Genomic DNA, 16,679 nt, shown 5'->3' on the forward strand with positions numbered 1-16,679 from the left:
AACGGTCTTCGAGGACATCTGTCTTTCTGATGTCCACCAGAAAGAATCGCCTTGTATAGAAGTCCTTGTTCTACAACAAACCGGGATTGGTTAGAAGAGCTGAGAGGCGGTGGGGTGCTCCGTGCCACCACCCAAGCTTTCTGAAGGTTGTCATCTGTTTCCTGCTCAGCCTGGAATTGTTCCTTTGATGCTGGAGACATGAGTTCCTCCTTAGACTGTGCACTCGGTCGCCGTGGAAGCGATATAGGTGATGAGGTTGTTTTCATTGATTGTGAACCGCTCTCCGCTGGTGCACTAGGTGATATTTCAGGCTCAGACTGAGCCTCTTGGGTATGGCTGTCTGCTGCTTCTGCCAGTCCAGGTCCACTGGTGCCCTCTGGCGTTATTGTAGATGGGTTTGAAAGCGCTGGAGTCAGTGCTGGCAATGGTTCTGGCGCTGGTTGCTTTGCCAGTTCTGGTTCTGGGACTGGACTCACTATGGCTGTAGCATTCATGGGTAGAAGATCCAGTTCTACCACCTCTGTCTGGGTCTCTGGTAACACAGATGGGGCCCTGGTGGACGGCTCAGGAACAGGGATGGGTGTGGAAGCTTGCTTGGCCTGGCTGCATGCGATCATTCCCACTTTCTTGGCCAGATTCACATGGCTGGCCAAGTCTTCCCCCAGTAGCATGGGGATGGGATAATTGTCAGACTGCAAAAGTCCACATTCCTGACCAACCCTTGTACTAGACAGGCAACTCAGCTGTAGGCAGTTTAAAGATTTTGACATGAATGAGTGAATTGTCACCTGGGCCTCTGGGTTGATGAATTTGGGGTCCAGTCTCTCTCAACGCGATAACCTTCTTTCAGCCCACTCTCAAGTTTTCCCTTCACTCCGAGGGTATTTGAGAGGCATCTGGGCCTGGGGATCTTAAGTGTGATTGTGGTGTAATGAACTATAATCGGTTGGGGTTCTCGGGGCAGTGGGCCTTTATGTGTCCCAGCTCATTACATTTAAAACATCGCCCAGCTGACTGGTCACTGGGACGAGGTGCGTTGCTGGAGACTGGTAAGGTGGGAAAATAGGGTGTTTGGGGCTTTCCTTGAGTTGTAGGTGCGGCCTTGGGTTGCCCCCGCTGATAGAGTTTAGTTTCGGTTTGCCCCCTCTGATAGTTGCTCCAACTGCTAGTAGTTTTTTTCTTTTCTGCCACTTCCACCCATTTGGCTCCAATCTCCCCCGCCTCGGTTACAGTTTTGGGCTTCCCATCTAGGATGTACCTTTCTATTTGCTCAGGAACATCCTCTAAGAACTGCTCCATTTGCATTAGGAAGGATAGCTCTTCCAGAGAGTTAGCACTTGCTCCTGATATCCAGGCATCCCAATTCTCTCCAATGTGGTAGGTTTGTCGGGAAAAGGGCACATCTTTTTTCCACCTTAGGGCTCTGAACCACCGACAGGCATGCTCAGGTGTTAGCCCCATTCTGATTCTGGCCTTCGTTTGAAAAAGCTTATAATCGTTCATGTGTTCCTTAGGCATTTCAGCTGCCACCTCTGCTAAGGGTCCACTGAGCTGTGGCCTCAGCTCTATCATGTACTGGTCTGTAGGGATGCTGTACCCATGACAGGCCCTTTCGAAAAGTTTCTAAGAAGGCCTCAGTATCATCACCTGCCTTGTAGGTGGGGAATTTTCTGGGATGGGAAACAGTACCTGGAGAAGGGTTGTTAGGGTTGGCTGGTAACTCCTGCTTAGACCTTGCTAATTCGAGGATATGCTTGTGGGCCTCCCTCTGGATCTCCATAGCCCTCCGGTGGTCAGCCTCTTTGGCTTTCTCTTCTCTTTCTCTCTTGCCTTCATAGCTCTTTTGTGGGCAGCTTCTTCCCTGGCGATTTCTGCATTAATTTCTAATTGTTTTAGTTCCATCCATCTCTTATGTTCGTTGTCTTTCTCTGTTGCTTCCAGCCTAGCCAGTTCTAGTTTGTTAGCTGCTTCACTGGTACTCATTTTCCTGCTTTCTTGTGCTGGCCACACCTCTCTGCAGTTCACTGAAACTGGGATGCACTCAGCTCAGGGCTGCTTGGTTAACAGAGACTTTCTAACTAGCTATACCCGAGAGGTAGAAAGAAAGAAAAACAATTCAACTTGTAACTTCCTTTTGCTGGCTGCTTGCTCACAGCTTGAAGCCTTCTCTTAACAAAGACCCTTGTGAAAAAAACTTAACACCTCTGCCCTCAGGCTGCTTTCTAAGCAGCTAGAAAGGAGAAAAAAAAATCCTACTGGCTTTTGGTTTAAAATGATCCCACCGCTCTGCCACCATGTCAAGGTTCCTTCCCCACTCTGAACTTTAAGATACAGATATGGGGACCTGCATGGACACTTCTAAGCTTAATTACTAGCTTCGATCTGGTATCACTGCCACCATCCAGAATTTTCAGTGTCTGGATCACTCCCTGTCCCCCCAAAACTCTCCCCTCCCTGGGTAGCCTTGAAGGACTTCACCAATTCCCTGGTGAACACAGATCCAAACCCCTTGGATCTTAAAACAAGGAAAAATCAATCAGGTATTAAGAAAAAAAGGCTTTTAATTAAAGAAAAGAAAGGTAAAAATCATCTCTGTATAATCCGGATGGAAAATACTTTACAGGGTAATCAGATTCATATAGCCCAGAGGAACCCCCTCTGGCCTTAGGTTCAAAGTTGCAGCAAACAGAGGTAATATCCTCTCAGCAAAAAGGAACACTTATTTTTGTTCTCTCAACTTGTAAGACTAACATGCCTTGCCTGGCTGTTACTTACAAGTTTGAAACACGAGAGACTGATTCAGAAAGATTTGGAGAGCCTGGATTGATGTCTGGTCCCTCTTAATCCCAAGAGCGAACAACCCCCAAAACAAAGAGACAAACAAAAGCCTTTCCCCCACCAAGATTTGAAAGTATCTTGTCCCTTTATTGGTCCTCTGGTCAGGTGTCAGCCAGGTTTCCTGAGCTTCTTAACCCTTTACAGTAAGAGAGGCATTAGCCCTTAACTATCTGTTTATGATACCCTGTGAGATAGAGGAGAGAGTGCTATTATCCCCATTGGGCAGATTAGGAATGGAGGCACAGAGAAACTGAGGGTATGACTACACCGTAGTTGGGAGCATGCCTCCAGACCAGAGGAGAGAGTGCTATTATCCCCATTGGGCAGATTAGGAATGGAGGCACAGAGAAACTGAGGGTATGACTACACCGTAGTTGGGAGCATGCCTCCAGACCAGGTAGACAGACTTGCGCTAGCTCCTCTCGAGCTAGTGTGCTAAAAATAGTGCAACGGATATTACGGCATGGGCAATGGCTCAGGCTAGTCACCTAAGTCCAAGTGCACACACCACACCCCGCCAACTGAGCTCAGGTAGCTATCCCAAGCCACCAACTGTGCTCCACTGCCCACACTACTATTTTTAGTGAGCTAGTTGGAGCAGAGCTAGTGGAAGTCTGACTACCTGGGTTGGGGGCACACACACAGGCATTCTTAGATCACCCAAGTCAGAGCCCTTCGATCGTATTTCCTTATACACTAAGGGGGTCCTCTCAGAATTGTCTCCTCAGGGGGAAGACAACTGTTTTCCATTGGGATCCAGTAACCAGCACTGACTGGTACTGCCAAACCAATTCCCTTGACCTTTCAGTTGACAACTATTCTAGATCATTGCCCATCTCTAAGGTACCAATAAGATTTCCCTATTATGGGATTTAAAATGAGGAGGGTATTTCACAACATTATATTCTCAAATAGTTCTGTCTGCCCTGAAGAAGTACTTAAATGATACTGCTCTGACTGCACCAGAGCTGCCTTCTGCTGGTTAGTGCTTAGACAGAAGTCCTGCTGCTGTATGATGACTGGCAGCATGAGCTCTTTTCTTCCTTTGTAGCCCAACTTACTGAAAGGCCACATTTAATAATGAGCCCAGGTTGAGAATGCAGTTTTTATTCATTAAGTATCAGAGGGGTAGCCGTGTTAGTCTGGATCTGTAAAAGCAGCAAAGAGTCCTGTGGCACCTTATAGACTAACAGACGTTTTGGAGCATGAGCTTTCGTGGGTGAATGCCCACTTCCTTCATCTGTGAGTCTGTAAGGTGCCAAAGGACTCTTTACTGCTTTGAAGGGTTAAAATCCATGTGCATTTTATATAACAACCTGGTATATGGATTGTGCCAGCTCTTTCTCAGACCCAAAGTCCAGAGTTTGGTCAAGAGACCAGAGGCCTAGCAAATAGTGATTAGTTCAGAGAAAGCTGGGGTAAACAAATACTCTTGTTTTGCTAAAATAGGCCTGGTCAGCAAATTGCCAGGTGTTGGAGCTAAGAACTAAATAATTGTGGCTTACTCAGAATTGCAAATTGAACAAAGGGTCCCTGTTTCTATTGTGTCACTCTCTTCTGTAGGGAACATTCTTCCCACAGATCCAACCTTGAGTTTATGAAAAGTTGGCACATGTCAGTATAAGATATGGCATCCTTCCCCCTCCCTTCTCAGAGACCAGTGCCTGCCTTAAGACATAAAGGGGACAATCTTTATTGTCATATACTTTCACTGTTTCTTTGCTTTAACCCCTAGGAATGTACCTGGTGGACAATCAAAGGAGTTGCTCCATTCCTATGGACCCCAAACCAGAATTCATCATATATATTTTATACTACTAACATTTTATCAAAGTATTAATTAAATGTTAACTTGCTAACTTGAGACCATGGGCGGAGACATTATGTAACCTTTTAACCATTGGCTAATGTGCTATCTTGTTTTGCTGCAAAACCTATCCCGGGGTGTGGAACTGCCTACCCCATCATCATTTTCCTCCGCCCATGGAAAATCTATATAATCAATTGTAATCGATTGGCAGTGTCTCTGAGCCTAATAAGCCAGGTGACACTCCGCCAGCGCTGTGTGTAATAAACTCCTATGTTTGGCCTCTACACGGTGTGGATTTATGTCCTTCAGTTTGGGGGCTCGTCTGGGATACAAGTTTGTGAGCTGACTGACAATCTAAGACTGAAATCCAAAAAGAGGCAAGTATGTTTACTTTACCACCTCATTAGGCCAGGGATAGAAGTCTCTCATCCCCTTTCAGACACATCTTGTTTCCTTTTTTAATTTGTGTGAAGGACCTTAGACATGTGTAGTCCAAGCAAAGGAGTTGAATAAGGGTACCACTTGGGAGGGAAGACTTGTGCAAGAGAGTTGTTTAAACAGTAAATGACCAAGGGGTGTGTTATGAAGGACTTGGATAACCCACCAGCAAGCAATTAGCCGTGAGTTAAGCCCAGGATTGGCTGGGTACGCAACCGGTAGGCAGTGCAAACTGGTGGTCCATTTCCTCACTGCACGTAACATTGCAAGTCCTAGGGGAGTGCCCCCCCCCGGCATGTGACATACATGCTTTTGAATAGCACAAAATTTCCAACCAATAAGTCCAGCACGGGTGTGTAACTGAAGACACACGAGGTATTAAAAAGGTGGGGAGACGTCCTCATAAAATTCAAGGCTGTGGAGAATTGAGACCATAGCATAAAAAGGGGGAAAAGTAACTCCTCATAATAGGCTGACAAGCATTTGGAGGGGGGGGGAGGGAGATGCAATTTCCCTTCAAGGTCAGCAGCCTGGGTGATGAAACACCCATGGCGTCAAAAAGGAGAAGCAATAATTAGTCCTCGAGAGTAACTGGAATATAAACATGTCAAAACTGGGCAGGCAGCAGCTAAAAAAGCAAACTACTCTGCAGCCGGACCAGAGACAGATGTGGTTACTTGGTGGAATCATCAGAAAAGTGACAAAACAGACAAAGCAGTAATAGTTTTATTGGATATTCTTAACATAAATGAAAAAAAAAAAAACCTGCAACTTTAAGATCTCAAAACCAGGCTCTGAAAGATAAGGGCCTGTGCTCTAAAGTATGTAACTGTCTGGAAATTGGAAAAAATCCCAGAGAAAAAGAATCACCACGCCTGGGACACACCTCCAGACTGAGAGGAGGAGAGCACACTCCTGGCATTTGCCAGCCAACTGCTCCACCGATTCTATCTGTGGGAAAACTCAGCAGCACAAAGCAAAGGGAAGGAATCAGAACCTCCTTCATACATTTCTTCGCATGACAGGCCAAATTTAAGCACCCACAGAGATAAAGGAGCACCACAAGGATTAACTGCCCCAGGGGAAGCAAGTACAGCGTATGGCTCCAATCAAAATACAGCTAAGGAGGTTCAGAAATGTTAATGCGGAGGGTGAACCAGTAAGGGGACTTAGAACAGAAACAACTGAAATCTACCATCCCTTCATCCCCAGGAAAAACAGGCACTACTGTCTGATTTACCTGAACTCAAACATGGTAACAAAAATACCGAAGAAGTTCTGGAACAAGCTGGATGGCCTGATTGAAATACATGGCTTCCAAAGGAAGATAGCAGCAACCACACCCTCCAAGGAAACTGTAGTGGTTCATGCAGTCAGAACCACTACCTGCTTCACCTGCAATAAGCCTGGACATCTGGCATGTGACTGTAAAAATAACAATAAAATCAAAACAATGCAGTAATTGTAAAAGGAGCTCGGGGGAGTAATCAACCCCAGAGCTAGCTGCATTGAATGGGCTGAATGGTCCAAACAGGAAATTTCATCTCAAAATATAGCCATAATTGCCAGTAATAAGATAATAATACCGGGGGCAGGGGGGAGTCCAGTAGAAACCCTGTGTTCCCTTCACCCTGAAGTGTGGGCAACAGAGAAACAAGAGTGTGGGCTAGTAAACAAAGCTTATATCTGTAGAAGGACCAACTCACAAAGCCCACAGGCAGGACCCAATTAAACCAGAAGCCGTGGAGGCAGTTAAAGATATAGTCACTAATTTGGAATCTAGAGGGGTAATTAGAAAAACCACCTCCACAACTAATTCCCCAATTTGGCCCGTCAGGAAGCCAGACGGGACCTGGAGGTTAATTACAGACTACACCCACCTTAACTGGGTGACTCCAAAGGCACACCCTATTGTGGCAAGCCCTGCCACTATTCTGAATTTGCTAACACCAGGACATTCAGTATTTTCAGTCCTGGATGTCACTAATGGATTTTGGAGTATTCTCCTTGCAAGAGAGAGTCAGGAAAATTTTGCATTTACAGTAGGAGACCAGCAATACACTTGGACCCGAGTACCTCAGGGCTCCCATAATTCTCCCTCCATCTTCCATAGGGCAATGGCAGAAGTAATAGCATGAGTGCCTTTGGAAGGGGATACTGTGATACTGCAGTATGCAGATAATTTGCTAATTGCCAGTTCAAATAAAAAGGACCATTTAAAAACCCTAAACAGACTGTTTATGTATCTTAGTGAGGCAGGACCTAAATTAAGCCCAAAGAAAACTAAATTGCAATAGCAGCAGGTTTTATACCTAGGACATAATATATCACAGAGAGAAAAGGCATTCACAGTAGACAGAAAGCAGACTATTTTAGAGTTAAAAAAACCACGGACAGTTAAGGAAGTCCGGAAGGTCCTGGGACTCCTTAATTTCTGCAGAACCTACATACCAGAGTACCCAGAAATGGTGGAACCAATTCAACCCTCACTAGAGGGGGAAAGCCTGCAAATGAGTTAATAATATGAGGCACAAAACAAGAAGAGGCATTTATAAAAATAAAACAGGCTTTAGCCTCCACCCCCAGCCTGGGCTTACCAGATAGAGGAAAGCCGTTCCATCTTTACTGCAGCCACAGCGGGACCCAGTACACAGCTGTGCTAACCCAGCTTCAGGGAGACAGACAGTGTCCAGTAGCATATACCTATCTACCATAAGACCCCCTGTATCCCATGAATTACCAGAGTGCATAGCAGGTCTAGATTGTGCTACATGGGCTGTGAAAGCTTGTGAATCATACACTCTCACAGGGAAATTAGTACTCCATACACCCCCATACACTTACTGATCTCAACACTGGGCAACTAAGATCTGTAACAGATGCCCGCAGGAGTCAGTGGGACTCAACATTGTGCTTGCAAAACCCTAACTTCTCCATAGTAAGAGACAAGGGAATAGTAGCCGAATGTCTGAACATAGAGGGAGAGGTACACGAATGTCTTATAGATAGAGAAAAGGAAGTGTTGAAAAGAATTAAAGAAAAGTCATTAGAGAATCCAGATATAGTTTTGTACGTAGATGGATCAAGCAAATATGAATATGGAGTGCCACACACCGAATGGGCAGTGGTACTCAGTAATGGGACAGTGATAGCGTCAGGTCAGATGGAAGGATCAAAGTCAGCCCAAGAAGCAGAGCTAACAGCCCTCACAGAAGCGTTGAGAGTGGGGGAAGGCAAGAAGCTCACTGTATACACAGACAGCAGATATGCATTTGGAGTAGTACATGACTACATGGACGTGTGGTCACGCAGGGGTTTTATAACAACAACTGGCAAGCCAATTAATAATATGAAAGCAGTTCAAAGACTAACAGAAGCTGCCAAACTACCATCAGAACTAGTAGTAGTAGTAAAGATAAAGCACATAATAAGATCTCAAGTGAGGAACAAAAAGGAAATTATTGGGCAGATAAACATGCCAAAGAAATTGCACAAGCAAATCCTATTTAGGTTTCTGTGGCTAGAGTGCCAGAAAAGGAAGTGAATTTAAAAAAAAAAATCTGTATGCAACCATAGGCCCAGAAGAGACAAGTAAATTGGAAGAACAAGGCTGTGTGTATAAAAAGCACCTCTGGTATGGGCCGGGGAGGAGGAGCAAGTAGCCCCGGAGTGCATACAGGCTCACTGCTCCATGCCATCCACTCTCCAGCTCATCTGGAGTGGAGACAAATGAGGGCTGCCCTGGAATACTGGTGGTGGCCAGCCATAAAAAAAGATGCTTTACAATTTCTCAAAAGATGTGTGACGTGTGCACAAGTGAATCTGGGGAGAAGGTGCCTCTAAATCACCAACCACAACCAGAGGGACCGTGGCAAAAATTGCAAATTGATTTTACTGGACCCTTGCCACAAAGCAGAGAGTACACTTACATTTTGGTAATTATTAACAATTTTATCCGTTGGGTAGAGGCATTCCCAACCAAGAACTGTACTGCTACAACAGTAGCTCGAATCCTAGCAGAAGAAATAATACCCTGATGGGATTTGCCACTGTCAATAGACTGACCAAGAAACTCACTTTAAAGGGCGAGTAATGTAGGAGGCATGTAAGGCACTAGAAATAAAGCAAAGATTCCATATACCACACCATCCTGAAAGCTCGGGAATGGTGAAAAAAAATGAACAGAACAATAGAAACACCCTTAAGCACAGTACTGGATATAGGAGAAGGATGGGTTCGTATGCTTCCTGCTGTGTTGTATGAAATCAGGGGCAGCCCAAACAGGCTGACTCAACTGACATCCTCTGAGCTAATAACAGGAAGAGCAATGAGAATGCCTAGCACTGTGATTCTCCCTACGGGGGGGGGGGGGGGGGGGTTGGGGTTTGGGGCTTTTTGCAGACGGGCTGCAGAACTACATCAAGGCATTGGACAGAGAGTTGAAGGATTTATACAACCACGTGAAGGAAAACCAAACCCAGCTGGATAACAGCAGTCTGGATAAACCTGCATTTAAAGTTAGGGATATGGTAATGTGTCACATTTACTCAAAGGTTAAAGAAATTTTAAAGCCAAGATGGCAAGGCCGTACAAGGGTCCTTCTGACTACTAATACATATGCAAAGATTGGGGGAAAATTGAAAACATTTTGGCATCACCAAAATCAATTAAAATTGTTTAAATCAGCATCTGTCAATACTAACAATGTTTCCACAGATGTCTCGACAGGTAAACAATAAGAGGTGAAAGAGAAGGGACTGAAGGGTGACCAGGACAACCAGAATGACCATGGGGAGGCTTCTGCTGTGGCTCCTGCCATCCCTGTGGTGCATAAGGAAGAACGCAAGTAGTGTGCCATGTGTGAAGGGGACTACAAAGTCTTGGGCTATCCCTCATTTAAATATAGTTACATGGCATATTGCCACGATGGCCTGGGAGGAAAAACACAGACCTCAATACTGGAATTTGTGTGGGATTTTGTGGGAAAAAAACCCTCAAACACTCATGAAAGATTATGTGCCAATTATACTGACATGGTGCCAGTTGAGGTTGGGCCTGCTGAATCAGGATGGGGCTTACCACCTAAAGCATGGATGGAGGTAACCCCAAAGGGGTGGTATACATTTGTTAAACGATGGGCCAAGTTAAAATATCCATGACTGGTAACAATTAATCAGGTTATCAGAGACAGAGTGAAACCACCCAACTGTGTGTCATGCCCTGAACAAATCCCTGTTCCAAAACCAGGATTAAGAACGATAGGACCAGTCCTACCGGTTGTCACTTGGGTGGTAATCCACGCTTACAAGGTTGAGGTGCGCATTCCTTTAGATGAAGTGAACAAACAGGGTGCAAAGGTCAGGCCTCAAATGAGTAGAAACATTACTAGCCTAGTATCAGAGGGGTAGCCGTGTTAGTCTGGATCTGTAAAAGCAGCAAAGAGTCCTGTGGCACCTTATAGACTAACAGACGTTTTGGAGCATGCGCTTTCGTGGGTGAATACCCACTTCATCAGATGCATAACTGCATCTGATGAAGTGGGTATTCACCCACAAAAGCGCATGCTCCAAAACGTCTGTTAGTCTATAAGGTGCCACAGGACTCTTTGCTGCTATTACTAGCCTAACACTCCAAATTGGGGAGCGCTTAACTAGACGGAAGAGGGGATTACTGGATACCCTTGCAGAAAGGTTTGGTGCAGGAAATTCTGTGTCCATGCCCATATAACGTTCTAACAAATCTGTCTAGGTTCAAAGTGGCCATTACTGAGAAACTGGTGCACACGGAGCTGGTCCAGATGAATGGTACCTACTGGTGTGTGACTGCCCAGAACCACTCCATTGAGATAAACGGAAAGCCCTGCCCCTTGAGACATCCATCCATGTGCATGATGGTTCCTCGAAGGTCAACCCTGACTGTTGATGGGACGTGGCTCCACCGTACTCCGCCAACGATGGGTAACCTAACATGGGATCTGGAATGGCACTACGGCAGCATGTATCTAGAGGAGGGTCTACAGGCCCTGCAGGTAAAGATTGAGGAGTTGGTGGCCAAGGCCCAGAGGAATATTGGGGAAGGCTGTCTGAGGTACACTCAGATAGGGGAAACCGTAGACCAGGCCGATGTTCTCGAAGGCAATGAACCAGGCAGTGGAGCTTAAAGCGATGATTATGGGCAATGCCATCTCAGGTGACAAGGTCCCCTGGGGATGGATCTGGGTGCTATTTTGTCAAATTATGTGGGAAGTGTCTATCCAGACATTCCTGATGGTACTGGTGCTTTTTTGGCAATATAAGCAGTAGACTCGGTACATTAAAATTGGTATATTTGACCTGGCAGGTTAGGGAACCCTAGGGTCAAGAGGAGGGACTGAAGGGTTAAAATCCATGTGCATTTTATATAACAACCTGGTATATGGATTGTGCCAGCTCTTTCTCAGACCTAAAGTCCAGAGTTTGGTCAAGAGACCAGAGGCCTAGCAAATAGTGATTAGTTCAGAGAAAGCTGGGGTAAACAAATACTCTTGTTTTGCTAAAATAGGCCTGGTCAGCAAATTGCCAGGTGTTGGAGCTAAGAACTAAATAATTGTGGCTTACTCAGAATTGCAAATTGAACAAAGGGTCCCTGTTTCTATTGTGTCACTCTCTTCTGTAGGGAACATTCTTCCCACAGATCCAACCTTGAGTTTATGAAAAGTTGGCACATGTCAGTATAAGATATGGCATCCTTCCCCCTCCCTTCTCAGAGACCAGTGCCTGCCTTAAGACATAAAGGGGACAATCCTTATTGTCATATACTTTCACTGTTTCTTTGCTTTAACCCCTAGGAATGTACCTGGTGGACAATCAAAGGAGTTGCTCCATTCCTACGGACCCCAAACCAGAATTCATCATATATATTTTATACTACTAACATTTTATCAAAGTATTAATTAAATGTTAACTTGCTAACTTGAGACCATGGGCGGAGACATTATGTAACCTTTTAACCATTGGCTAATGTGCTATCTTGTTTTGCTGCAAAACCTATCCCGGGGTGTGGAACTGCCTACCCCATCATCATTTTCCTCCGCCCATGGAAAATCTATATAATCAATTGTAATCGATTGACAGTGTCTCTGAGCCTAATAAGCCAGGTGACACTCTGCCAGCGCTGTGTGTAATAAACTTCTCTGTTTGGCCTCTACAAGGTATGGATTTACGTCCTTCATGCTTTATTTATTAACACACACTCTCTCTGAAGAGCACTTTTCCACTCGCAAAATTTGACCTGTAGTTTCTTATTTCATGACAATTTTGCAACCGTAATTCACAATAGTCTAAACTCAAAGCCGTAGGGCCCTAATTCTCCCTGCAGAGTTTAAAGAGCAGGCCTTCACTATCACTTTTTAGTTAGTTCTGAATGGATATAATGCTTATACAGCATGAAGCAACAGTGAAAGTCATGCACTTTTTCAAGTAAAGATCAATGATCCCAGGGTAACTGCTGGAAACATTAAGCTACATCATATTAAAAAGCCTATACAATCTTAGAATTGTATAGTTTCTAAAAACAGGATCCTGCCACTCAGATGAATGTTTTTCCTTAGCATATTCTAAGAGATTTCTACACAAAAGCAGCCTTAAACACGAGGCTGAAATATATTCCTTTATCACTTAAGGAAAGAGTCAACATTATGGACTTCTTAGCCATTTAAACAAAAATTCTTCTAAGACACCTGACTAGCTGTAGTTTCAATTCTAAACTACTTTATGAAAGCTGAGTGAGCTGTCATTTCCTTTTCCCAGAGTCAGGAATGTTGAAAGACAAGTGTTCAAAAAACTCTGACTACAACAGTATCTGATGCAGCCCTTGGAAACCCAGTGGAACAGGCCTACAGAGTTTACTCTGATGTCAAACATTGACAGTGAAGTTGAATGAAAGCATCCTACCATTTCAATGCAGTGAAGCAGCGTGCATTATGCAATTCCATCTATAGCAAGCATACTCTTACCGCCTGCCTAGACTAGTCATTTCAAATGGACTGTTGCCATCTCCAGATAAATATTTTATTTGTAATAGACACTGGACTAGAGAGTGAAGCTTTGAGAGAAGTTACTTCATTATAAAAAGGATCTCCAGCCATCCTACAAAACACGTTGCCAACGTAACTGGCCGCCAAATTCACTCCTTCCTTTCCCCGAATTTCAAGAATCCACCAACACATTTTATGGGTCCTTCTGACCACGCACCAGGCTTACACCAACAGCTAAGATCGGAGAGCAGAAAAGCAAGTCAGCGTTAAGGTTCCGGTTTGAAGCCGCTCGCGGGCTGTTTTGACAAGCGGTAGCGGCAGGACAATGGTAAGGCCTCAGCCCCCGCGGAGGATGACCAGCGCTGCAGCGATGCTGCGCCAGGACCACCTCACCCAACGCCGCTATTAGAGGCCCGGCCGAGCCGCCGAGCCGTCCCGGAGCGGCCAGCCCCGCCAGCCGGGGCCTGTCGCCAAGGGCCATGCAGGAAGGGAGGAGGCGGCGGCCCGGCCCGGCCCGCGCTGTCAGTCGCTCGTCGGGGGAAGGTCCAGCTTCACGACCCGCCAGAGCCCGTGTCCGGCCAGGGATTTGGGACAGGAAGCGACGCAGGGCAACGGGGGTGACTGCAACGACCCCGTGCGGCGAGTGCCGGGCGCGGGCAGCAGGACCCCTCGGCCTGTGCCTCGCAGGTCACCTCAGGCCGGCCCGTCGGGGCCCGAGGCAGGGAGCCCGCGAGCGGGCAGGGACAGCTGCTGGCGCCCCGCGGGGGAAGGGGTGGGCAGACCCACCCAGGGGCGCTCACCCGACCACAGGGGACAAAAAGTCCGCGTCATCCTCCTCCGCAGCCCCGAACATGGCGACTCGGGACGGGCGCTCGGTCGGTCTCGGCGCCGGGTCGCTCTCGGCAGCGGGACGACAGCCAAGGAAGCTCCAAGGTGTGTCGCAAAACCGCCTTCCGGCAGCGCCGCAGGATTCGCTCGCTTTCCAGCGGGGCCTGGGGGCGGGCCTTTGCCACGCTGACCAATAGCGCCCGTCCAGTCCCGGAGCGGACCGCCTTGCCCAATGGAGCGACCTCCCGCCTTCCAGGGGCGGGCCCCGGCTCCGGGGACACGTCCGAGGGGGCGGGGTCTGCAGCCCTTGAGTGGCCCCGGGGCGGCCGGTGAGTCTTGTGCTAGTGGCCGGTCTGGAGCGGTGAGTGGCGCGAATCCGGCTTGTCCCTGCTCTGGGGCTGGTCCCTAGGAGGGGCCGCCCTGCTCGAGCGTCCGAGCCGGGCCGGACGCCTGGGTTCCTTCCCTAGCGCTGCCACCGGCTCGCCCGGGCCCTTCCTCTCTGCCACTCCCCCTCCGTGCGGCGGGGACCCGGCCGGCCAGGGAGTGCGGGTGATGGCTCGGAGCTGGGGTGTGGACACGTGCCCGCCGGCCCAGGCCTGGGTCACTGCCGTCTGTGCAGCGCTGGAGGCAGAGGGTCTAATCCCTCCTTGTCTCCCGGGGGAGCGGAAGCTCGTTGTTCCACGATGCCCCCCGAGAGCACGTTTCCGCTGGGATCCCCGGGCGTTCAGTTCCCCTGGGGGCAAATGTGGAACACAACAGCTGCTTAACTTTGCATGCCAGCCCTGGGCAGAGTTTCGGACAGGAAGTAAAAGTGCAGAGTAACCGAAGAGAATGACACTGTAGAGGGCGTTTAGGGAGGCAGATTGTACGTACTCAGTTGGAGTTTGGCCAGGAATCTAGGGATTGCTCCATATTCTTATGAGAAGTGTCACAGGTAATTAAACCCTGGGTCTTGCATCCCAGCCAAATAACCCCTTTTATAATCTAGTGCTCACTGGACCGACATGGGCATTGGTCATTATAGATTCAGAGGGAGAGGTACTCCAGGCTCAGCCACCAGCACCATTTTCTGCAGCACTGCACCCTTTCATTGAGGATTTTGTATCTGTGTGTTGACTGTCCCAGTCCTCTTTGGCTTATGAATTCTCACACGATCACAGCACAAGATGTAGCATGGCTATAGGGTTTTTGCGTAAAGTGCTTTGTACTTGAATTCTGAGTATACAACACTTAAACTGGTGCTTATTTGAACCTGACTACTGGCAGATGTAATAGTATTTGCATTTCAAGTTTTGCCACTAATACTTGGCTAGCATTTCTCAATGAAACCCCTCTGTGAATAAAGCTGTAGGGACAATGTGTTAAGGGGAGAAAGTCATTAAAGTAATTTAAAACAAAATTCTAACTCCAACCTGGCTTCTATTCTGGGCCATGTGTTCCATTACCTCCCACTTCCTGTTGAATTGTCTATCCTTTAACCCTATGTGGAACAATGCCTGATCAGAACCCCAAACTGAAGGAATCTGGTATGATTCTGAGACTTGAGGTGCTCCAGGTTCACTGTTCACAAACAAAATAGGAGTTAGGTAGCAGTGATGCACCAGGTTCTGACCCAGGGGCACATCCCTGAACTCATTAAGTTGTGGTGAGGTGAGTGGGTAGGAGGATGGAGCTGATTGGTAAGTCTATGGAGTTAGTCTGGTCTGGATGGGAAGGTTAAGCTGATCTGTTCTGTTTACTCCACTAACACAGGAGTATTGATTTCGAAGGGGAGAGCTAGGACTGCCCATGAGAAAATCTCCACATAACATTTTTTACATACCCTCACTATTTCAGTGATAGAGGTGCAAGTGCAGCAGGAGGGTCAGGCACCAACAGCGTGTCAAGGCTTTACTGTTTACAGGAGCACAATACTGCTTTTGCTTTGTTTATGAATCTGAGCAGTGACCATGTAAATCTACAATTTGCTGTGTTGTCGGAGGGTTAATAAAAGATGTAGACAGTCCTCCACGCTCGGGCTTGGTTTGGCTTCCGAGAAATGGCCTAGAGTGCAGGAACTGTTGTGCAATACACAACTCTGTGATGAAGTTTTGCAAAAGTAAATATTTCAAGGAAAATGAAACACAAAATTGCTATTTTTCCCACCCTGTTCATGTCTAATATTTGGAAAAGTTTGCTGATCCTGAAAAGATTTGTACCGGCCCTGCCAGCAAAGAAGTTGTTGCAAGACTTTTCATGATGATTTTAGCAGATTCTGCCTCTGAAAAGAATGCTTTTTTTACCCTTGAAAAGTAGAGATTCTTGTCTGCATTTAAGTGGCTGTAGTCTTTCCCTTAGCTATAGCGGACCAGAGCTTAGGTGACATTGAAACTGCAATGGAACTGAAGTATGGGGAAAGGAAAAATAATAGGAAAAATTAGAGTAGTGTGAGTCTAAGGTCTGATAACTTGTAGGTTGCTGGACTTAGCGTCAAATGCTTTATACTAGTAGTTCTAGTTCAGAGTTGGGCAAACAATGGCCCGTGGAACTGTCCTACCCAGCCCCTGAGCTCCCAGCTCCTCTCCTCTGCTGTTCCCCATCCCCACAACCTCAGTGCGCCATGCCACCAACGCTCCTGCTGGGCAGCATGGCTGGCTCTGGCCAGCTGTCAGGGCTGCGAGCTCCTACTGCTCTGAACAGCATGGTGGGGGGTGGGGTGGATAAGGGGCAGGGAGTCCCAGCGGCAGGGAGCAGGGGGTGGTTGGATGAGGC

General features: G+C 47.0%; 2 protein-coding genes across 9 annotated transcripts in view; one reads left to right on the plus strand and one right to left on the minus strand.

Annotated features, from left to right (window-relative positions):
- Positions 1-14,057, minus strand: part of FKBP15 (FKBP prolyl isomerase 15) — a 108,235-nt gene extending 94,178 nt beyond the window's left edge. For 6 of the 8 annotated variants that reach the window (XM_030535527.1, XM_030535523.1, XM_030535526.1 and 3 more), the window contains exon 1: positions 13,901-14,057. In XM_030535527.1, coding sequence (XP_030391387.1) covers positions 13,901-13,953 — 53 coding nt within the window. In that variant the 5' untranslated portion in view covers positions 13,954-14,057. Of the gene's footprint in view, positions 1-13,886 lie in introns of all 8 variants that reach the window. The other 2 variants (XM_030535532.1, XM_030535529.1) reach the window with 2 other exon arrangements.
- A 152-nt stretch (positions 14,058-14,209) lies between these two features.
- SLC31A1 (solute carrier family 31 member 1) overlaps positions 14,210-16,679 on the plus strand; it is an 87,331-nt gene continuing 84,861 nt past the window's right edge. The window contains exon 1 of the mRNA XM_030535550.1: positions 14,210-14,289. The gene's annotated coding sequence lies outside the window, so the exon portion shown is untranslated. The remainder of the gene's footprint in view (positions 14,290-16,679) is intronic.

Source organism: Gopherus evgoodei, chromosome 16, assembly GCF_007399415.2.
Source record: "Gopherus evgoodei ecotype Sinaloan lineage chromosome 16, rGopEvg1_v1.p, whole genome shotgun sequence".
Taxonomy (NCBI): domain Eukaryota; kingdom Metazoa; phylum Chordata; order Testudines; family Testudinidae; genus Gopherus; species Gopherus evgoodei.